This window comes from Anser cygnoides, chromosome 17 (assembly GCF_040182565.1).
Source record: "Anser cygnoides isolate HZ-2024a breed goose chromosome 17, Taihu_goose_T2T_genome, whole genome shotgun sequence".
NCBI lineage: Eukaryota > Metazoa > Chordata > Aves > Anseriformes > Anatidae > Anser > Anser cygnoides.
In genome coordinates, this window is record NC_089889.1 from 14,031,106 (window position 1) to 14,054,665 (window position 23,560).

Genomic DNA, 23,560 nt, shown 5'->3' on the forward strand with positions numbered 1-23,560 from the left:
CAGGAGTCCCAGGGAGGGGGGAGAGGTCACCAACCAGACGTACCGTCAGGTGCTCTCTGTACAACCGGCACGGTTTTCTCAGAGGCTGGAGAACTGTGTAAGAGTTCTGCCCCTTGGTACCTCGTTTTTCTTCTTCCCCTTCACTGACCATCGCGTGTCAGAGTGTGATCCAGTGATGCCAGCCCAAATGTAGGAGTGGCCCAGGTTGCCAGGGAGCTCACCCTGCTTTCAGCGGCATTTGGCAGAGGAAACTTTCCCTTTCCCTTTCCCTTTCCCTTTCCCTTTCCCTTTCCCTTTCCCTTTCCCTTTCCCTTTCCCTTTCCCTTTCCCTTTCCCTTTCCCTTTCCCTTTCCCTTTCCCTTTCCCTTTCCCTTTCCCTTTCCCTTTCCCTTTCCCTTTCCCTTTCCCTTTCCCTTTCCCTTTCCCTTCTGCAGTGAGCCAGCAGCAGCACTCGCTGCAGTGGCAGCACGGGGGGAACAGAGCTTTGTTCTCGTTTGCACACTTTCTGCCTTATTTACGATGCTGGCTGGTGGAGCTGTAGCTCTTGGGGAACAAACCAAACTCACTCGGGTTTAACATCTTTTAATCTTTTCCCAGAAGGTGAAAAACCCAACTGCTGTGTGTCCTGCAAAAGTCTCTTGCACAAAGGTTCTCGTTTTCCTAGGGCTGTTCGGTTGTTTCAGCAGCGTGGCTGCAGGCACTTCCATCACATGAGCTCATCCTCATCGCTTCTTACATATTTTAGGTCGAGGGAGAGGATTTGTCCTGAATTCTCAGGGAGACTGAAGAGCTTCTTGAGCAACTGTGAGTTATTTTGGGGCAGGCCTGTTCTAGTCACAAGATGTTGTGCACAATTGCTTTATAATCTGAAGGTATTTATTTAATCAAACAAAACTGCAGATTCTGGGCAGAGCTGTGATCACAGCTGGTGGTAGTATTTTCAGCTTCAAGAATTAAAAGAAAAAAAGGTACATATAATGTTTTGCACTATTACGAACATGCAAAGGAACAGCAGGTTTTCAGTTACACACCAGAATTTGATTTCATATAGCTCCTTTCATACTTGAGTTCCTTCTGAGTGCTTTTTCAGTCACTCACTCCTCTAGCACAGCGGCTGCAGGCTGTGTGCGTGCCACCACTCAGCCCTGGACACGGCGCTTCTTGGATGTTCCCCGTTACGGAAACGCGGAGCAAACCCCGTGAGTCCTGCGCGGGAGTCGGAGGGAGTCGGAGGACTTTTACCTTCCACGTAGTGAAGCCAGAAGCATCACCGGCCTGGCGGCTCTGCTAGGGGAGCACCCAGGTGGCGTTTCCAGTGATCGATTCTTCCTAACGAACGCCCTTTCCTCTTTTCTTTCGTTACAGCTCTTAAACAGCCCAAAAGCCCAAAGGGAGAGCAGAGCTGCTGTCACAGCGCGCAGCTTCGGTGCTGGCTGGCATGCTGTGATTTTCTTAAAACGACCCCCTCGTGCACGGGCCCTGTGAGCAGCTTATCTGATGGGGTGAGGGAAAAGCCCATCTCTTTGAACAGCCCCAGGCAGGCCAGCAGCGAGCCCAGCATCTCCCGGTGGGAGCAGGAGGGGGTGGGCAGCAGCGATGCTGCAGGCTGGGCGCAGCTTCTTTGTACAGGAGGGCGAGGTGGCAGCAGCGCGGGGGATGAAAAGCCAAAGGCTCTTCCTCTGGGGGTGAAGGGGAAGAGGCTGTGGAGAAGCACGCACTGCGCAGGAGGGGCTGCCGGGGCGGGATGGGGTCCAGGCCAGGAGGGGCTTTGAACTGAGGCTGCAAAGGGAACAGCCGCATGCAGGAACGCTGAGCTGATGCTGAGGTCGTGTAACAGATACGGGGTGTCCGGATATTTGTGGTTGTTCTATAATTGTCCCTCTAGTAGGTCCTGAATTACTCAGCACAAGGAATTGAGGAAACAGGGTCCAGAGGCGGTTACGAGACGGCGTCAAGCTGGGCTGTGCTGGAAGGAGACGCAGAAAAGCGGCTCAGACGCTGCCGAGCGGAGGCCGGTGCTCTGGGCTCGCTCACATGCAGGGGCCCGATCAGGTTTTACAGCAGCTTCAGAGCAGCCCTCAGCCAGGTTCCGTGGCTTGGCATCGCTTGGGAATTGCTAGAGAATTACATGGAGTTACCTTTTGTGCTTAAAAAGTAAAACCAGCGATTTAGGCTCCGAGTCGAACAAGGAACGTGAGCAAACGCAGCTCCCGCTCGTGCAGCGCCCGCAGACGGGTGCGTTCGCTGCGAGGAGCCGCGGTTGCTCCTGCTGGTGGGTTTTTCTCTAAAGGACACGCGGGCGATGCTCCCGCGGGCCGTCCCATACCCCTACAGCCAGACAGACTGCTGAAGCCAGGGCTTGTGAAGTTTCTGGTTTGCAATATTTTTAATTATTTTTATTATTATTACAATTCAACTCGCTTCTTTGTTAAACAGAGAATCCACCAGCATTAGAGCAGGATGCAGAAACAGAAATGGAGCCTTTAAATAGAGCCACCTCTGTACAAACCTTTATCTCTCTTGCTGACCCCACACCATAAAGAAATGCCATTTCTTGGGCAGAGGGATAACAGATTCCCATCTCTTCATTTTACACTCATAACGCAGGCATTGGAGCTCAGATTGTAGCATTTCGGGATCGAAGATAATCGTACTCTTCAACTTTCGAATTTTTTTAAATGCTGCTAAAGTTTTACCTTACTATTTAACAAACATTTTTAAAACTGATTTCCCAGAGTTGTTATGAAATGATTTTTACCTTGCAGTGGCAACAGGTGATGCATTTGATTGTACTTTTTTTTTTTTTGGTGGAATTTGTATTAAAATGACATCTGAAGTCTTGATTAATAACTTCAAGAACATTAAATGTTTTAAAACAGGCAAGCCTATGAGAGCAGAGAGCTGTTCAGCAGCAGCATAAAGTGTTAGACCCTAGTGCTTATTTGTTTGTAACAGCATTTATTCTGCTGTAGCCTCAGAGTGAATATTTAGATCTTAATAAATTTGTCATTTCCTACACGGTGGCAATTTTACAGTCCCTTGTGTTTTCTGTACTGGCGCACTTGCAGGGCTTCCACTTTGTGGGGTTTATTTTTAGGCAAATTATAGCTCACGTATTAGGAAAAAGTAATTTCCAGTGTTTAAATAAATACCTGAAATCCGTAGGAAGAGGTGGATGTGAAATCCCAGGCTGGCAGCAAGCACGGAAGACGTCACTGCCTGCCCAGGCCCAGTACTGTGGGGACGAGCCCTTAGGGAGAAGGGAGGATCCCGATGATTTTCCAGCAGCTCCGTGAGCGATTCTAGCGCTGGTTAAACGTGACGGCTTTCGTCTGTCGTATTATTTTGTGCTAACTCATCACGTTCTCAGACCTTTCTGCCCTCCCTACATGCATCTGAGGCCTTCATGCAGCTTAGAGCCACGTGTTGTTCTCTCACCTTCCCATTCTAGTTCTTACGCAGCACAAGCAAGACTTCCGTCTTCGACACCAAACAACTGCGGTAATGGAGGAGGTTTTCCCAGCCCAACTGTTATTTATTCACCTAGGTGCACACAAAGCAGATGCGGAGGAGCGCTGTAGTGAGAAGCCCTTTGGTGCTGGTCTGGCTGCCACCTGTGTGACTCGAGGGAAGCTCCCGTGGCTCAGCGCTGCGCTTGGCCCCGCGCGGGGACAGACGGAGCCCCCGGGCGCTCCTTCCCCGTCCCCCACAGCCCTCTGCCCCGCGGCTGCTCCCCGGCACCGCTCTGCCCGTGCTCCTCCGCCCCAGAGGTGGCCTCGGGTCCTCTGCATCTCTGAGCTTTGGCCTCTGTAAAACGTTGGTAACTTGTGCTCAGCAATCAGCTCCCTTCCGCTCTCTTCCCACTCGATACCCTGGCTGCTGGTGGCGCTTTGCAGCTACGTATTCCCATTGTCTTCACTCTATTGTTTCTCTTCTGTTATTATCAACTTTCTGATTAAACTTTTAGTCATCAGGGTAATACCACACAGGCAGACAGACGTGCTGAGTGTGAAGAGAAGCATGCAGTCAATACATCCAGATGTTTGCTTTGGTGGAGCATTACTGGATTTCAGTCTAAAACTTACGTCAGAATTTATGTCAGTAAATTGCAGCATCATTATGACATACACATAGGAAATGAATAAGCTTTCTAGAGGTCAAAAGTGTTTTTTACTTTAATTTTGGTACCAACTTGTACACTGTTGATATAATTTAAATGATGTAATTGAAATGATCTCCTCCCCAGGATGTTTGTAGAGCGGTTTTGCACAGCAGCGTTGATGCTGATGCTGACCGCTTATGAAGCTGCAAACACCAAATTACCGTATTGTGTGTTTGAAATGCAACAGAGCGAGAACGTCTTTCTTGCCCATCGTGGCTGACAGTGGAGCTGAGTTAGCAGGAATGAGGTGCCCAACATTACACATGAAGGTAAAGCCTCTACATCAGGTTATTTTAAAGTAAAGCAAAGCTTGTTTGGGACAAAGTACAATGTAAAAGGAAAAATCAAAGCACAAGCTAGACTAATCAATGGCCAGCTCTCTTAACAATAGCCTTAGCGAGGTGAGATAAGGAAAATGGAAACTTCAGGTTACAAAGGCTGTTTCCTCAAACAAGTTGCCGAGTTCAGCCACTGAGTTGGGAAGTCCTGAGCACGGTGCAACGCTTCCCATTGAAGTTGTTTGTATGACAGGAGATACCATCTGCTGCGCATGGAGCCACTTCTGCACCACCAACGTGGGCAGCAGAGGCTGCCCTGGCAGAAACACCACCCCGGCAGGTGCCAGGGGGGATGAGCACATGCAGTATTGGAAAGCAAGACGGGGAACAAGAAAAAATGGTGGCTTTCTGTATTTAATCAGCTTCAAATATTTTTCACTTTGATTTTGGTTGCTTGTCTTTAAAAAGAATACCAGTTAGTACTTGAAGAGCTGCTGCTTCAAGGCATTATCTGCATTTGATAATGATTTGATTTGATCACTCAGTATTTGTCTAAAACACGGTAAGAACATTTCAGCATCTCCAACTGAATTTCACTGGTTGTGTCTGCATTAGCAAGTAATCCAGTGCAAAAGCAGTGGATTTCAGCCTGGAGCAGTGGGTGCAGTTGTGGGTTTAGTTCAGAAGGATTTGGTCTGGCCCCTGGGTGGAATATCCTCACCATACCTGTAATTTGTGGCTGTCTGAGGTGTCTGCTTTGGGATCGCAGCCAACCTGCTGTTTCAGCTGGGGGTTGGAGTGTGCTCAGTGCCAGAGCAGAGCTTTCAACTTCCTTCCTTCCCGAAGGAATACAGTTTGCGTGCAGTAAAACAACTTGGCAAACCCAGCCAAAGTGCGGCAAGCGGGGGCACTACAGGAGTTTATTTCAAAGCTGCACCCCTGGATCAAACACTCAGGTGTAGACCCAGCCGCTGCCACCCTGAAGATGGAAGTGTCTGTATCCGTCAGTTTACCACAGCTGTTTCAGCCTGCACCAAATGCCACCGCCGTCCTGCACTTTGCACTGGCAAGGCTGGCATGGCTTTCCAGTTACCTGTGCTGTCACAGCCTGCTGGTGCTGGGGGGGCTGCCGTACACCAGAGAGCTGTCCATGAGCGATTCCTCAGCGTCGTAGCTGCTGTTCTTGAACTCTGTGGCCACAGGGCACAGTTCCTGGTTGCACCACCTGAACAGAGAATGCAAACAGTTACCTGAGCCCTGTTAAACAGACAATGCTGGTCTCAACTTGAGGTCTTCCCAGTTTGGGTCCTTCTCATTGCTGTAGCATGGAGATTGCCCGTGGCAGGGAAAAGCAGCAACGTTGCTGGTAACCAGCCAGAATGCTGTTTGTCTCCATCCAGGAGATGGAGTTTGGATCTCACCATGGCAGACGTTCAGGTCGCTCAGAGAGGCAGAGCAACGCCTGCTGCATCGCACAAGAAATGATCTGGAATGGTTTGGGATAGGGGAGGTTTTTGCTTACCTTCGAGCAGCGGAGACATCTGCAGCGGAAGCGTCAGACCGAGATGCATGTTCAATTAAAAGAGCTCCTGCGGAAGAACGTGAGATGTAAGTAATCCTGGGCTCCAGCTGAAGCAGCAAAGGCTCATGGAAAGAGGGTGGTGGTTGCTGCTCAACAGCACTTGTCAGGCTGAGCTGCCTCCATTTGAAAGGTGGGGACCAAGCTTTCTTTAAAACGCCACTCTTTACCTCTGAGTGTGTGAAGCCATGACACTCTAGGACTGATTCCTAGCCCTTTCCCGGTCTGAAATTCATCATTTCTGTCTTTCCCACTACCTGCATAGATCCTTGCTAGGGAGTAAGAGAAGTCTCTTGCAGCCAACTCCATGGTCACTGCCTCCTTTGCACCAGCTCCTTGAACGAACTGGGTGAGACGGCTGATGGCATCCCGCATTTGCCTCACAGCGGGTTCCAGTTTTGCAGTGCTCGAAGCCAGCTCAATTTTTTTCTGCAAAGAAAACAATCACAGGAAAAATTACGGCATATTTACCTTCTGCAAGGAAACGAGGCTGGTGAAATCCCAAACACACCCAGCGGGATATTAATAAAAGGCTTAAACTGAGGTAGCTGCAGCTTGCACTGCCATAGGTGGAGTGGCCAGAGCCCCGCTCGGCAGGAAAGGAGACGCTGCCAAAAGGAAGCTCAGAGCCTTGCCCTGAAAACGGAGAGTTCCTGCAAGCCAGGCCCAGCTGTGCTGGCCTTCCAGCTGCACATGGGGACAAGCTGAACATCCCCACTTCCCTCTAATTGCACACCTGTATCAGGTTATTAACGTGTGGGTTATTACCAGGTTAATTATGTGTGACCTCCCCTCTTTTTATATTTTCACTCCCACTAAGATGCTAGAGCTGTGCCCAGGCAGGAAAATTCAGATTAAAAGGAGCTTTTCCCTGCAAGCCCTGTCTGTGAACCGGTCTGGCTCCCTTCTGGCGGACCCAGCACCACCCTCCTGTGGCTGGGCTAAGCTGCTGTTTCCCCAGCATCCCATGTACCTTGTGAAAGCACAAGTGAGCGTCTGCCAAGAGAATCTAAAATAGTCCTTCTTTCACAACACGGCATGCCCACAGCTGCCTGGATGTGTCCGGCAGAGGCTAGCCCTAAACCTGTGTTTCCCGTCTAGCAGTGCTGAGCCCTCATGAGCCCAAAAAAGAGCGTGCCTTGTGCTGGGGGCTGCCAGCCTTGGGTGAAAGCTCGGTCTCGCTGAAGCCACGCAGGCTGAAAAGCAGCCAGCTCGCACCCACGCAGCGGCCACAAACCTCTGGCCCCTGCACCTCTCAGGGCCACGAGTGTTTGGCGGGGCCGGCACCCGCCTGCGGGCAGCACTGGCTTCGGCTGTGAGCTCAGCCCTGCAGCCGGCTGTGCTGCACTGGCACCTCCACAACATTCAGATCTCTCGCTGCAGGAAGGCTGAAGGTTTACCTGGAGCAGAACTGCAGGCAGGACTGCGTGCGTATTTAAGGAGCAGGTGGTAGGGGGTGCTTTTTGTTAGTCAGTCTCAGTTGTAGGCTGTTTGTGAGCTAAAGCCTGTAAGGAGCTGCAGCACAGAACTAATTTCTGGTTTTTTAGTACTTAAGCGAATGTGCAGCCCCCCTTGCTAGTACGTGAAGGTACAGCGTATTTGCACCGTAGGACTCAGCCCACACAAGCTGAACCCAGCTTTGCTTTCTGTAACACGGCTGTGTGTGACACCTTCTGCCCAACCATTGCCCCGTATTTTCTGACTGTTAATACCAGAAAAACACAATCCTCAATGGTTGCTATTCTGTGCTCCAGGCAAAGCGGCACACAAATACTCACAGCATATGCTGTACGAATACAAAAACAGCATCAGTAAAGCGGTTGGGTCTGGTGCCAAGATAAAGTCCAAAGAACCCTCCAAACCCGCAGAATGCTAATAAGATGTTTTAAAAGCAGCTCGGAGCTTGTTGCCAGCAAGGATCAAAGACCCCAAAGGCATAAACATATTCCCAGCAGCTTGGGTGGAAGCCAACATCACACAGGCAAAGCACAGCAACCACATACGTGCTTCCACCAGCAGCCGCGTGCTAGCGGCCAGGGTGTACAAGCAGCTACATCCTACACTGCCTTGGTTTGTAAGGTTTAAAGACCTGGGCAGCATAGACCAGGAATATAAAGCATCGTTTTAACCTTAGAAGAAAAAAAAAAACAACCAAACAACAACAAAAAGCCATTGCATTCTCTTTGCTCTCCAATAATTTACACTTTTTTTTTTTTCAGATCACTCTTCTTTCTCCTAACCAAAAGCACTGAATCTTCTGAAAGACTGAGCTGGGTTTTTGCACATCCTCCACTGCCTTTGAGAGTGAGAGACTAGAGAGAGAGCTGCTTCAGGGATGATGTCTGAGGCAGAAGCAAATTCTGGTTTGCTTTCCTGCGTGTTGATCTGCTCCAGCGCCTGTAGGGTGTAGCTGAGGGGAGGCACGGGCACGCAGCCCCCCTGTGCCGCTTGTACCGGTCTTCCCTGACTGCAGTCAGCGGAGAGAAGGAACTTCAGAGTGCCAATATGTCTGGTTCCTTCGGGTTATCGCTGAGGAATATTTAAGCTGTCACTCGTTTCTTTGCTCTCACTACCAAGCAAGATTGTCAGAACGGTTTTTACTTGAAGACTCATCACCAATACTTAAAAAACACAGCAACAGGGAGAACATCCAAAACGGGGCTAGAAGCACAAGTCTCATATTATTGTTTTGAGCAAATATGTAGTCTCACTTTAATAACCTACATTTATTTCCTGCTGTGCTAAAATTGTGGTTATGGTCTGAAAAGGACCTAAAAACACTACCATGTGACTCAGATTGCATGTCCGATTTACAGATAGAGTTTCAGCCCCACGCAGTCATTGCTGATGCATCAGGCAGTTAATTCTGAGCTCTGCAAGATGCCTGCAGGACTGGCAATTCAGAAAGAACTGTGATGTGACCAAATTTAATCTAAAATTATTAAAATGCAATAATCAAAGAATTCCCCAGTGCTATTTTAGCATCGCTTTTCAGACTGTAATAGAATTCTAGAGTACAGCCAATGCTCTGGCTCAAAATTCCAGCTAATAAAATCGTAGTATAACATAAAATGACTCCCCCCGTGCAGTATCCACCTGAAACTCCCTGAGAGCTTGCAGACCAATTACCTCTGGACAGGGCGGTTTGTAACAAGCTTACCCTAAAAATTCAGATTCTCATAATTACGCTGTGCAAGAATGAAAAAGGTCTCTGTTCTTCCCTTTTCCTATAGGTAATTACAACATCGGATTCCTTCAGAGAACAAAGAACTATGCTGTACTAAGTACTAATGCCACTTTCTCCAAAGAAGCCTCTGTCACTGGGCACAAATTCTGCAAACCGAGAACCTTGAGGGACAAACATAAAATGAATTGTGCCGAGTTTTGTGTGCATCAATAAAAAGAAAATGGATTGGAACAGTAAAAATCCCTTTATGAAGGGCTAAATGATTTCCTCACTAGATGGGTATGGGAAGGATGTTTCAAAACGAGACAGACTCCCAGAGACCAGAAGAATTTGGACACCTGGAGCTCAAAATGAGGTTGTTTATCACCTGAGAATGACATCCTGATTCTGGTGTAGAAGCTCAGCATGGTCCTGCCTGATGCTACAGAGGCACCATGCAGAAATACCTCCCGGCTGGTGCTTCCGGTGCCTGGCTGCTGAAGGCAAGGGGAAAGGTTTCTGATGTGCCCAGGTTACGTTTGCCATGTATGATCTACTACATCCAGAACCAGGGCATCACACGGCTCTCCGAGCCCCAGCCACTTCCAGTCACTGTTGCCACGCTCCGTGGAAATGGAGGCAGCCCAAGGGTGGCATGGACAGAAAATGCAGTGGCATTAATGGCATTTGAGGAACTTCAGTCAGTGCTCACTTCTCCACCCCACGGTCTCATAGACAGCGTGATTTGTTGGAGCACCAGAGCAATGATGAGCTTGCTAATTAATAAATCTCCATACTTGGTGTTACTGCTGTGCAATTACCTGCTCTGAATCATGTTGCTGAGTTCTTTAGTGCTTCTCTGGTTATCCAGTTAAGGAGCTGAAGGGACCCCCTTCGCTGCACCAGGAAGGTGCTGCTAGGACTGCAGTATGGCACCTTTGTGGGGAATTGGTTTAAATTAGTGTAAGCATAAGCCTGAGGAGGCCAGCTTCTTTCCAAGTTATTTTTAGAGCCTACCACCCCCTCCTTTCCTTCTCTACTCCATTACCTTCAGTGTCAGATTAAGCTGCTTTTTATCAATAGCTGGACCAGTTGGCTTTTTAATTAGTGGGTATGCTCATTAGTCCTGGTTATGAGCAGATTTGGCTTTCATGTTTGGTAGTCAAATTGCTTGAGGTATTTTTCCTTTAACAAAAGTTGCATGAGAGGATGGTAAGAGGACATCTCTGGAGGTCAGAGAGGTGGTCTGTGCAGAATACAGCTAAGCTGTGGGTGTGAAATGTAACACAAGTTGCCAACTGCAGCCACTGGTGAGAAGGGGTCAGGCTCTTGTTAGTGTGTTTTTGAAGGACCTGATGGATGGATAGGGTAGGATAATCTGCTGGATACACCAGAGACCACAATAAGAGTCTTATATTTGTATCTATATATATATATAATGAAAATACCCATTATATATATTATGTTTTGCTTTGTGTACCTGCTCCTATGTTCACTTCACAGTCTCCTTTCTTTCCCTGGGATGTCTGGGCTTTCAGCACAATTGTGTTTGAGCAGTGGCAAGGCCACCATGTAGGTATCATCTCTGCTCTCTCTCTGCTTGTGCCATCACCTTCAAAGAGCAAATTGTCAATGCTGAAGGGAGTGAAGTGGCCCAGACCTCTCACTTCTCACGGGGAGAATATGAGAAAGTGAAGGCTACATGTAGTGAAATCCAGCAGCTCATGATTCCCTCACTGTATCTGCGCTCTTACAGTTCTGAATTGTTCTGTCTCCATTAAAAGTCTAATCCCTGCGGGAATACCCTCTGATATGGTGATCATGCCTTCCAGCCTCATTCCTGTGTCCCCTTACGGGATGTAACAAGCCAGATGATGCTCATTTACCTTCAGGAAATTCTGAGCTTCTCTGAACTCTCCATGGCTGCCTGTTATCTGGGCACCTTTAAAAGAGCAGCCCGTAGGTAAAGGCAGAGAACTGCAAATCTGAAGAGGCAGCAAAGGGATTCCTTTGGCTCTTTCCATCTTTTCAGTGGGAATAAGAATAGAAAGTCATGCTGCAGTAGGTAGCCCTAGTGAAAGTTTAATATTCAGTAGTCTTGTGGTGTTTTTGCAGTTAAAAAAAAAAAAACCAAAGCGCTACATTATTTTGACTCTATCACGTTAAAAATACACTTACATTGGTACCTGTCGTGAAGAACACTGACAATGCAAAACTCTTTACTATAGAAATAAAATTGCCTGCATTGTTTTTTTTTTCCCAGCACACAAGCATCCTAAAACAAACACTGCCTGCACTCTGCTTTTGTAAGTGCTATTTAAAGAGCAGAATTGCAAAACACCTTCTGAACACTTGTCTGAAGCTTTGCATCTGGTCGTATTCTCCACCAGTCTCAGCCAGGAGCACTAACACCAAATAAGACTTGGACAAATCGGACAAATCAGGCTTAATGGTGCTTTTGACAAGGGCTCACCTGCACTGTGGAGAAGAACACAGCTATCGCCCGTCCTTGACTCTTGGTGAGGGATCTCAGGACGTCAAGTGACAGGATATTTGTTGTTCCCTCCCATATAGACAGCACCTGGTGGTAAAAGAGACCGTGTAAGAGCAAGAAGGAGCCTTTTGGAGCAACTGCAGTAAATAAGGGGGAACATGAGCCAATGAAGATCTAGGGCAGAGTTAAGGAAATATCAAGGAAATCTCCAAAGATTTCTTGCCTCACCACAAATGGGAAGAAGCACTGGTGATGACAGCGAGGGGCCCGGCTACATTACTGAACTAGGAAGCAATTCCCAGCACCAGGAACAGATCATGTCCCCTCCCTGGTGGTGACTGGGCTCAGCAGGAAGGCAGCTAGAAAGAACTGCAACACCTGCAGTGAGTCTGGGGAGGACTGTGTTTTTCTTTGAGCATGTCTTTAGGTGGCAACCATGAAGGACTATGCAGGGGACTAGGTGATACACCACAAGCTTTTTCTGCTGCTTTCTTACCAGAGTATCACGAACTATGACCGGCAAGCCTGTATCCTCCATGTAACCTTGTCCTCCGAAACACTCCATTGCCTCAATAACAGTGGCAGAAGCCTGCAAGATGCAGAGAGTTGATATAATACACATTGCACAAAGGGAAGGAGTGGCTGGAAACCTCCCGCATCACACAGCAGTTCCTGCTGGGAGGGGACTGACTGGATCCCACTGCCTTGCTGAAGCAGGTTGCTCATTCATAGAATCACAGAGTGGTTTGGGTTGGAAGGGACCTTAAAGGTTACCTAATTCCATCCCCCTGCCATGGGCAGGAACACCTCTCACTAGACCAGGTTGCTCATTACATGAACACAGCCTGGGGAGTGAAGAGTGATCAGCACTGAGTGAGGACTTGCAGGAGCAGTCAGACCCAGGGAGAAGATCCAGGGAGAATCTGTCTTACTGCAGTCCTCTCTAGGTAAGGGTAAACCTGTGGTTTGCTTGGTACATAGAAGAAAGTGTCTCTGTTTCAGGAGAATCTTACTATCTCCTTGCCTCTGGTGTGTTAAGTTTCTTTGTATTTAAGCTGAGGGTATTAGGAGGGGGACAGACCCCTGAAGTTAAGGCTGATGCTGTTAGCACTGTTACCTCTCTTCTATTTATTCTGAACTAGGAAAAAGATGTTTCCTGTGGCTCAGTGTCCCACCTTAGTCTTGGAGCACAGGGATTTTCTCCTAAAGCCTCAGCAGCATTCCTCTGTGGCGTGTGGCGTATGGCATACTTCACAGAGTGTTTGCTCTATCTGCTGTCACCACATGACTGATCTGTGGCTTGCTTGCCAGGCAGCTGGCATGCTGAGTCCTTCCTGAGAGCTGAGGGATGAGTCCCCCACTTACAAAGTCCAGCCTCAGCGCAGAGCAGTAATTGCGGGGTAGCTATCACACTGCAGGCCCTGCAGATAGAGGTCGCTGCCTGTACCCCACACTATTGCTGCCCTTCTCGTTGGCTGTGTTAATTCTGCCCCTTTCCAGCTCCATGGCTGCTAACGTGCCACCAGCCCCACTCAGGGCTAATCAAACTGGTTGCTCCATACCTGCTTCCCAGTGTATAGTTTGGCGACGGGTACAAGCAGTCTCAAGAGAAGCTGGTCTTGCTCACTCGCCATGTTGGTTTCTGCAAGTCCAAGCAGCCGAGCGATCTCCATGAGCAGAAGAAAAGCCCCTCGTGTCTGCACCTGCATGCGGAGAAGTGGGGAGCTTCATTGGCATGGGTCTTGAACTGTGATTCCAGCCCGATTTGCTGAGGTGCCAGGAGACTATCTGGAAGGGATGCACAGTGCTTGGACCTGAGCAAAATGCAATTCCGCCCCCCCCCCCCCCCCCCCCCCCCGTACAAAACCACAGCTTCAGAGACAAAGACCACAGATCAGCAGGGCATAAGGCATGAAATATTAGAAGCAATCTGGAGCTGCCTCTCTTGCACACTGCAATCCACTATAGAAAAGGGACAATGCCATTTCATTAAGCCTAATGGGAGCCTTATCAAAGCTCCTCTCAGGTATCCAGATCATAAATCCATTCTTTTCAAGGATAAAGGGCATGAGACTGCACATCTGATGGTCAGCCTCCAAGCACCAGATCTGCAAGGTCTTAGACTTCTTGCTGAGCCTCTTGCTTCCCTGACAAGTTGCAATTTGGACAGCACTGAGCTATGAGCTTTGTAGCCTCTGTGTGTAATGATGTCCTGTGGGACTACATCGGATCTTGCCTTTCTTTCAGAGGTAGAGTTCTGGCCATGGACTGCCACAGGCTACGAGATGCTGGAGCTTTAAGTTATGCTTGATACTTGTTGGGGTGACACCACTTTCCCTCTTCTCCCACCCTGCAAGAGGAGTTATAAATGCTGGTTTAAATATTTGCATGAACCTATTGTAGCCCAAGGATAAGAATCCATGTTACACCAGTTAAAAGAAGAAATAGTGCCTGGATAGATGAGAGGAGGAGAACTGTGTGCCTTCTTTCTGAAGTGTTGGTAGTGGGAGGAAGCCACCCATGTCCTGTGGGTTTAGTGGGCTCAGTGTTGAGGCAAAGCTGTGAGACATTCTGCAGAGAGCTAAGGCTGTGAAATCCCTCTCAAAGCCCAGAGCCAGAATGCCAATTCATACTGCTCTCTCTTCCATTGTCTAACCATTATTTCTTTAGATGATATTTACGTCTAGGTGCTGTATTCAAGCTCAGTGTCTTGTGGTGAGCACTGTGCAGGTATACCATGGAGACAAATTTGTCCCAGAACTGAAAGTTCATGGACCTCCCCCCCAGGAATTCATCAAGCCCACTGAGAATAGCCTATCTCCTGCTGCAAGAGCTACCAGGAGAGTTGGATGAGTGTGCACCAGTCTTGGAAAACAGTCTGATAACTGCAGTTCAGGAGACTGTGGTGTCATTTTGGGTTGACCTGTGTGGTGCCATGAGTTGGACTCAATGATCCTTGTGGGGGTCCCTTCCAGCTCGGGATATTCTATGATTCTATGATTCTATGCTTGTGGTCTGATGCAAACAACTAAATTTAGAGGCCATGACATAGTGGATGCATACACGAACCTTAGCACTCCTGTCAGAACAGCTCCCAGGTAATTGTAATTGAGGATAACCTGGAGTCCAGCAGAGAACTCAGGTCCCTCATCAGATCCAGTCCCACTAGACTACGACAATTCCCTTGCTGTACACACCTCTCTGTAGCAGGAAGAGCCTGCTACATTTGACTTGCACGCAGAGGCAGGCTGGCTGTGCCCATAAGCGGCTGAGGATCCCTGCCCTCTTTCCTGACCAGCAGAATCAGCTCAGCTCCTGGAAGCCTTACCTCCAGCCGGGCTATCGTCTGCATGTGTAGGGGATGGTCTTTGAGGAGCTTCCCGAAGACAACCCGCTTAAGGGCGTACTCCCTGCTCAGACTGATCATCCTAGAGAGAACACAGCCAGGGAAAGGCGTTAGACCAGCAACCTTCCTTCTAAGCCTCCCCTTACGGCCTTCCCCACTGGGTGAACCCTGCTCGGCTGCAGCACACCAGCCTAGGTCACCCACAGGTGACCTAGCACCGCTGGCTCCCAGCCCTGTGCCCACAAAGGCACGACGTGACAAGCGACTGCGATGCTAAGCACTGCAATCTCCCCTTATCCTGACACGCTGCTCCTCCAGCTCTGGGAGGGGGGGTCCAGGCTGCCTTCACCTTCTCATGGAAGCTACTGCACCAATGACGTTGTGGATCCGAGATATGTTCAGCATGTTGGAGATGGAGGCCACTCCACGACCTTCTGCAGAGATCTGAAACCACGGAGGAACAAAGGTCGATGTAAGCCTGTGGCACAGCCTGGGAAGCTGAAGCATGTCTATCTTAGCGACACCTGTGTCGGCAGGCAGACAGGTACAGGACGTCCGCTTCACCTCTCTGTTCTCCAGCACCAGAAAGATCTGCTTGCGTTAAAATGCAGCTGTCTTATTTTAGCCAAGTCTGTGGCACGATTGGAGAGGTGCCTTTGGAGACTGTATCAGCACGATCAGTTCTGGTCACTGGCTGCTTGTTCCCACCTGCATGCCACACAGAACTGCCCCTCAGCTGGGCTAAGGCAACTGGATTAGGGAAATGATCAGCTTAGAATTACTTTTTTCCCCTTCTCCCCCAGGATTTTTCCTGAGCTCTGTTCCATACAGGGCCCTGCTGGGGAAGGGTTCTGTGGAATGAGCAGCCAGTTACAGACATGGATGAGAGGAAATTCTTCAGCTGTACACCCCCATGAGCAGCCTGCCACGCCAAGCCTGCCCAGCCCCAAAAGGAGGGGGAAATGGTGCCTTACACACCAGCTCTGCTTCAGCTCCATCCAGCCATAGCTCTGCTGTTGCCATCTGCCGTGTGCCCAACTTGTCTTTCAGCCTTTGCACTCGGATATTGTTCAGCTTCTTGTCTTCATCTCGAACCTTCAGGAAGAACAGCGACAGGCCACTGGAACCCTGGGGGCCATTAAAAAGGCACACAAGGAGGACTATGTCACAATGAAAAAAGGAAAGTAAAAGGTTCCCCTGCTCCTTCAGCGCATTCCACCACAGAACAGACCTGTTTTACATGTCCTTCAGCATCTGCTATCCTGGCCAGGGTTAATGTCACATCAGAATCAGCAGCTGATGTAAACCATTTAAAACCATACAGACGATATGTGCCATCTGGCTGCTTTCTGGCCACTGTTTCCGTGCCATTAGCTGCAAGAAAGGAACAGAAGATCTTGGCTTTATAGGAACTTCTGTATCAATTGATGCTGATTTTCAGTTTAGGCAGCAGCTCTTGCTATCCGGATGAAATATGGATTAGCTGCTAATCTCTTTCACTGACAGTGGATAAGAAATGCAGCCAGAGTTAAGTGCTAGAAAGGAAATATGCCCTGTTTAGCTGCAAGCCTTTCCAGCAATTGCTCCAGGATAACAATGGTAAGGGCAGCGTTTTGTAAGCAGAATGCACTGTGGTTTACAATCCAGTGCTTCAATTTCTTTAGGAGCTGCCATAGCCAAGAACAACAAAGGGTGCTAAGGAATCATGAATCCTACAATGATGCTCATCTCTGTAACTTTCCCTCCACAGCTGACTCTTTCACTTCTCCCACCAGGAAACCAACTGCAGTTTCATCCCATGCAGGTGACTCCCTTTCCACATTTCGGTCTCTGCAATGGAGTTCTGAGGTTTCCTAGCCCTTCACGCTATTCCTATCATTTGCCAAGGACCAAAGCTGAAGATCAAGAATGCTTCCTCAGTCCCAGCTGGGATGGGCCTGATTGCCTTGCCCAAGGTTTAGATTATAGAGCTAGATGTCAGTGTGTTACCTGAGCAAGGATCAAATCTCTGTACCTGCATGCCATGTGCTGTGTACATCAGTGGACAGAAGCTGGGCCTTTTGTCGGTAAAGGGCAGAGCTGTGCAGATGATTTAGATGACTTCTGCTGAAGATTCGTAAACCAGCCACCTGGCTTTGAAAGCTCCCCACACCCTTCACGTTCTCAGTTCTCACTAACATGCCAGCTGCTGCTGCAGTTGCTTCCCACCTCAGTACACGTACCAACGTCAGAGCCTCCCCTGCGCTCGGTCATCCACTGGCCAGAGGTCCAGAACTTCTTGGGGTCACGGGATGTCAGATGGTCAAAAGCATTTTTCAGGGATGCAGGAATACCTAGTGACTGTTTTGGGAGAGGGAAAAGAAACGAAGAAGGTCATACCAAAGCAGATGAAATTAGACAGTTGCCTTAACTAACACTGGTGTGTCCTACAAGTATCCCTGCAAGGCTCAGAATGGATGGTACACAAGCAGGAGAGCGGGACACCGAACGTCCTGCACAGTGCTGCAGTGCATCTGCGGGTACTGCCAACAGTCTGTGAAACCTCCTGGCTCATACGAGGCTGCTGGAACACTGTGCGGGCAGAAGGTGCAGGCTTGTGTTACAAAGGGCAATGTTGAGCGGCCCTACTGCCCCTGAACTTGTGCAGCTGGACCCACAGCTTTCAAAACAGCACAGTGCCAGGGTACACGCATACAGTCGTGTACACTGGATGTCACCAGCACCCAAAGAGCTGCAGGAAAGGGTAACTGCCTTGTGTTTTTTCTTTTCTTTTTTAATTAGAATGCCCAGAGCTAGCTACACAAGGCCTAGCTTTTCTCTGCACCCTACCTAGCCAGTTACACAGTGCAAAAGGTCAGTAAATCGCAGAGCCAAATCTTCAGATGGGGAAGCCTTGCAAGGTTGGTTAATTTGCACCAGGTATGGATCTAGCCCAATATGCTTAACAGCTGCTTCACAGAGGGGACAGGAAAGCAAGGCCTTTGTGCCTTGTAGTTAAAACAAAACAAAACAAAATAAAACAAAAGCAAAACAAAAAAACAACTATGGAACAATAAGAGACCTTTCCAGTTGCCTGCAGTGTTACAGGTTTCGTGTGCAGTGAAGGCCTCACGGTGCACAGTGTTGTATGTAAATATAAAAGTCAGTCTGGGTGCACAGACTTTGCAGAGAAAGGAGAAAGCCAGGCAGTGGGAGACAGAGCTGAGTCACAGAGCAAGAAAAGGCCATGTCCAGAGCCAGATGGCAGATCAGCTCTCCCAGATCCTCGGCCAGTGCTCCTGGCTCTAGCCAGCACTGTCAGGACGTGGGCTGTGTCCTCAGAGGCCAGCTGAGCTCGTACCTCAATGACTTTGGCTGCTCCATCAGTCATGGCCAGCGGACAGTTGAAACCTCCAGAGGTGGTTGAAAACAAGTACAGTTTGACAGCCTGGTGCACACGGCTAGGAAAGAAGGCAAAAACAGACAGGTTTTGTGGCAGTTCGGCAGCAGGAGGATAAAACATCTTGACTAGGAAGAGAGGGGAAAAATACAGCCCAGATGGGTTAGAATCAGTCTGCTCATTTCTAAGAGGGCAGAAACTGTTTCAGAGAGGCAGACAGAAGTGGAGCAGAAGTTTCTCAGTCCCGGAGGGACTGCCAGCGTGGGGCTGGATGGAAGGCATCGCTTGCCATCTGGCGCACATTAAGGGTACTTTTTAAAAATCAGAAATCTGGGTCTATCTCCAGAGACCAGAATACAATTAAATTGCAAGTACAATTCCAGACCCTTGGCTGTGTTACAACTACTGCATGTAAAGCTGGAGCAGCACAGGGAAGTGCCAGGCCCCAGAATCAGGAAAGTGGCATCAAAGAATATTATGATCAACTGCAGGCCATTAGTTACAGCTTATCATTGCTGATGTGGAACATTACAGTGGACAGACACTGCTGTTCAGTACAGCAGTAGGTGTGCTTTTGTCCGTGCATCATCTGTTACCCATTATACAACAAGAAGTTCAGTCCCACCAGATGCTGAATACACTCTGCTAAGAATAACCAGCAAGGCACCAAGTTGCTCCCACTCTCCCCCAGTTACCTCCAGTTGGAATATTTTCTCTCATAGGCCTCAGCAATCAGCCCCTCTTCTGCTGAAATCTCCTTCATCCTCTTCCAGGCCGAGCAGGTGATGATGTGATCCACCCGCTGCCCCCAGGCATCGTACTGCCGAAACACAGGGGGATTCAACTCGCATTCCCATCCCAGAGGTTTGACCTCGGTTAGCAGACGGTTTCCAAACCTCTCCAGGTCCTGACTCACCTCCTCCAGTACCTGTGAAGCAACAAGAGCCTTTAGGCACTCGCCTGGAAGGAAAGAAGCCTCGGTCCTAATCAGAAAGTCAAAGGACTGGCCATATTGTTCTGGGCGCTAATGATCTCTTGCCACTTGGCTCATTGTACTCTGTGATGCAGCAGGACAGCTTGTCCCTTAGCTTCTGCTGGCACAGCTGTGCTCAGCTGTCACATTTTTTTTTCAAAATCATTTTTTCAAGTTACTTCTGGCAACATCTCTGGATTTTACACAAGACAGAAGAGCTTTTGTATCAGGGCTGAGAATCACACAGATGCATATGAACAAGGGGACTGGATGAGCTGATCTCCAGAGGTCCCTTCCAACCTCAGTAAATCACTCTGTGATTTACTGCTGGATGAGAGTGCTAGGGGAAAAGGCGCCAAAACCAGGAAGCCTTCATCTGTATCGGAAAACTTCTGCTGGGCTCAGTAGTTAACTCCTTACCAGGTTAGAAAAGGAGGGATAGCTCAATCCTTTGAGCTTCAGCCTCACGCACAGGGTGTGTCTAGCTTCAAATTGTCACTCTGCAGCCAGCTTCTTGCACATCCCTAGGTAAGGATTCATCTGCCCTCATTTCAGCCAGGCTTGGCTGACTTGGACAGAGTAGTCTGTCCATAGTTAATGGAGAGAAACCAGCACCTGCAGAGAAGGGATTCGTTCCAAGCCTTAGATCCTTATTTTAAGGTGACAAGGATCTCCTGCAGGTGCTTGCTCCTCTTCACTGTCTGTGGCCGAAACTCAATGAAGTTGCCTAGACGTAAATAGCCTGACTTACAGCTGATTAAAACTAGGCCAAGTAGACCCAGCCCCTAGCACTGTTGGACTCTGGTTAGCAAAAATACGTCCAAGACTGCTGTGGGGTGTCACAGGAGCACCTGATCAAGATTAACTTTGAACAGAGGAATATTTTTTGCTGTTCTCTGAAACCACAAGAGATGCTCATTTCCTCCTCAATATAGCAGTTGCAGAGGTGAATGCCATAGCTGCTCTGCCCAAATGGTGCAATTATAAAACACATTAATGTACTGCTGATGAAATACAAACCCTGCTTCCCCTCTGCATTGACTTTTCATTAAACTCCATCCCATATGATTGATTCTTTCATCGCTCTGCCTTTCAACGTGTGTAATGAGGATCCAGCACACGCCGTCCAGTTGGTGCTCTGGAAGTCTCCGTCCTCAGACCAGGCAGTATTCTTTCAGGTGAATGCTGAAATAGCCTCAGAAACCACAACACGAGCCAAAAGCCTGCATGAGCCCTGCCAAACTGGTAGAGCTTACGCGGCACTCCTGTTCTAGGTTCAGCTGGGATGGGTATATGCCTCCAAGGCTTATCATATCTTAACAACAACTTGAAGGCTGTTTTACAAGCACAACCTAAGCATCCAAGGTGCACGGATTTCACTAATCCCTGAAGCACAGGAACCTTTGAACTCTTTAGCTGGCATTTTTTTTGTGGGCAGAAGAGTAGTAGTTTTCCAAACAGGTCTCTTAGTAAGCATGCTACAGTGAGCTCACTACAACAGTCTCTTTACCTCCATATCCACATTTTCTTAAAAAAAAAACAAAACCAAAACCAAAAAAACATAGTGCCTAGCTGCGAGCTCTTGCCCTGACCACACTTATAAACCAGTGTGTTGCCCAAGCAAATGTGTTTATTTTCAAGGTAAGAGAACAAAATCAGAGTTCCTGCATTTGTGACTGCTGCATGTAACACACCGCAGCCGGGGCGCTCCAAAACCACACAACAGGATACTGGGGAGGCAGCTGCAAACCGTGAGGTTCAAGGCTGACGCCACTAACTTGCAGCATCTGCTGGTGGTCTCGCTCACCCTAACCACTGCTTTGATGTTCCAGGGATGACTATAGAAAAAACAAACTAAGAGGGCAAACGTACGATCCTTTCTATTACAGGACTTATTTACAGAGGAATCAAAGACTGATAGATATCTCCACCACTGTGCTCAGAAAAAAAAAAAAAAAAAGTGGATGCTTTCTTCTGTGTTCTCCAGAAATCACCTTCAAACAAAGAAAGCCTTTGCTCCATTCCAGGGAAATTTTTGTGTTCACTGCTGAACACAGGTGAATAGTAGAACGGGAATCAGCCTCCACTGTGGTGTCTGCTTCAGCGCGACACACAGAGCTGCAGCTGCTGCTGCTCCCCTGGACAGGAGGGCGTTCGTATGGAGAGCAGCCTCTCAGGCTGCGGACAAGCTGGTGCTGCTTCAGGCAGAGAGCAGAGACTGGGCTCTCCCTTTTAGCAGTGAGGCAACACTGCCCCGCTGGGACTATGCGCAGAAACGTAAGGGAGATTCTGATGATTTTCTGGTAGATTTTGCAGCCACTGTGTCTCTTTGGGGAACGAGTGGAGAGCAGCTCTGACCTTTTTAGTTCTTCAGAAGATCTGAATCATGCTTCTTGCAAAGGTGCAGATTAGGAGCAAGATCTTCATGGTTGCCCAAAGGTATTGTCCTTTCCCTCACGTTCTCTTTTAGCAAGAAGGCCACAGTGGTGCGTAGGGAGGCCTCATTCCTGTCTCCCGCGACGGCCGTGACAAAAGCAAGCTCCCAGCGCTGCCATCGCACTCCTACCACCCCAAGACTGCAAGGCCTCACAGACGTGGAGACCAAGAGCATCGCTGACAGCCAGGATCTGCCTCCGTTACTCACATGGCTTTACAGGTACTGCTTCTGCTGGAATGACTCACAGCGAGAGGTCACGCTCAGCTCCATGAGATCCGGTCCCTGACGAGTGAGAAGCAGTTGCAGTCCTGGGGGTGAGGGCAGAGAAGAGCCGACGCAATGAGCCCCCGGGCTTCCTGCAGGCCCGAAGCTCACAGAACAGGGACCCACAGCTTGGGGTCTTGCTCTACCTCTCTGCACCCCTGCAGCTCTGCACAGAGCCGTCACGCTGAAAATCAGCTCAGAAAAGCCGGTGACTGTTGCTGAGAAGAAGCAAACCCCCAAGGGCCTTTCCATCCTCTTCTGCATTCAGCTGACAACAGCCTCATTCTTTTGGCAAGGAAGTTCCTTAAAAAAACCTCTTCCCTAGTGAGGGAGAAGTGGAAGAGCACAGCAGAATTTGGAAGCACCTCAGTTTTTTCCCTTTCTCTGATTTTTTTTTTTTTTAATGCTGGGTGACCAGGTAACAAATGCACACACTGACAATCTAACAACACTCCTTGCAACACCCAAGCCAGTCACAGGAGTCCACTAGGCCCTTTCTATTTCTGTTTACGTCCTGGGAGTATTTTTCACCCCTGCACTGATTCACATAAAACAAGTTTTATGGAATGCTGGTAAATTCCCCTCAGTTAAACACACTGAAGGCACAAAAGGGCTCCGAGAAATGTTCAATTCATAGTCTTAAGCAGTCACCTAGCCAGAACTGTAGTGTGTATACACACAGAAACACAAACATGTACGTCAGACCTTGGGAGGAAGGTGTGCCTTCAGGTAACCCCGAAGCAAAGCATCTTCCAGATATTGGTTCCCAGTCTCAGGCCGCTCTTGGAAGAGATTCTCGGTTTCTCTTCTTGCAACAGGCATTTCCAGATCTTCTAATACTTGGTTCTGCTGCATATCGACCTGTTGCCCCTGGTCTGCTGTTGTGTTGAATCCTCTACAGCTCCAAGCTTGGCACCTCTCCCAGCTGTGACGCAGAGAGAGACCCAACTGCCACGGCTTGCTGGTAGCGCTGGATCTCCACAAAGGCAAGCGACGGGCAAACATGGTTGTGCAAAGCCTTCAGCGTGTCACTCCGACAGCTGTCACCTTCAGACCTTTCCTAGGCTGACACTAGCACCAGTCCTGTTTTGTTTTAACATTGTTAAGTTATTCTTGTAAATCAGTTATGTCTTTTACTCCTCCCTCGGGGAGGAGCTGTTTAGCAGCTGTTGTTGACTGAACTAGGGAAAAGGTCTTTGGAAAGAGATCAGAAAACACCCTGGAAAAATACAGGTACTCAGAAAACACTGCAGCCTACCCTACCAGCCGGGCAAATCATCGTCACCAGCCCCAGTTTTTGATGTTTCAAGAGTCAGGGGACCTATGTGCGGTGGCTCTTCCTACCAGCATCCCTACTGAATTGCTTGGGCTAATGAATTTTGAAATTGTAATCTGGTAGAGATCAGAAAGAAAAATTACATTTCCTTTTCTGAAGAGTGACAGAATGCCTGGAAACAGGAAGAAAAGGTTTAGGCAGGTCAT

At 48.7% G+C, this 23,560-nt stretch overlaps 1 protein-coding gene across 7 annotated transcripts; it reads right to left on the bottom strand.

Moving 5' to 3' along the window:
- Nucleotides 1-1,446: 1,446 nt before the first annotated feature.
- Nucleotides 1,447-23,295, bottom strand: LOC106049048 (acyl-CoA dehydrogenase family member 11-like). Of its 7 annotated transcripts, none has more exons than XM_048054800.2 (15): nt 22,784-23,295; nt 19,100-19,332; nt 18,366-18,465; nt 17,248-17,365; nt 16,257-16,399; nt 16,004-16,153; nt 15,375-15,469; nt 15,008-15,107; nt 13,242-13,382; nt 12,176-12,268; nt 11,659-11,766; nt 6,190-6,448; nt 5,963-6,029; nt 5,534-5,665; nt 1,447-3,543 (listed from the first exon to the last, which is right to left on the bottom strand). In XM_048054800.2, exons 1-14 carry the CDS (start codon nt 23,081-23,083, stop codon nt 5,542-5,544), a joined length of 2,031 nt encoding a protein of 676 aa, XP_047910757.2. In that variant the 5' UTR covers nt 23,084-23,295; the 3' UTR covers nt 1,447-3,543; nt 5,534-5,541. The 7 variants fall into 7 exon arrangements, with proteins under 7 accessions (XP_047910757.2, XP_066835277.1, XP_013056650.3 ...); XM_066979176.1 differs by lacking the exon at nt 1,447-3,543 and adding an exon at nt 3,550-4,002; XM_013201196.3 differs by lacking the exon at nt 1,447-3,543 and having other exon boundaries at nt 4,158-5,665; nt 22,784-23,294.
- Between the last annotated feature and the right edge of the window lie 265 nt (nt 23,296-23,560).

Excerpts from the sequence above, each read along its gene's own strand:
- LOC106049048 (XM_048054800.2), bottom strand. The coding sequence starts at position 23,083 with ATGTTTGCCCGTCGCTTGCCTTTGTGGAGATCCAGCGCTACCAGCAAG. Across the intron at positions 16,154-16,256 it reads CTGAAGGACATGTAAAACAG|GGTTCCAGTGGCCTGTCGCT; the intron begins GTCTGTTCTGTG and ends AATGGCCCCCAG. Across the intron at positions 11,767-12,175 it reads TCATAGTTCGTGATACTCTG|GTGCTGTCTATATGGGAGGG; the intron begins GTAAGAAAGCAG and ends TTTTACCACCAG.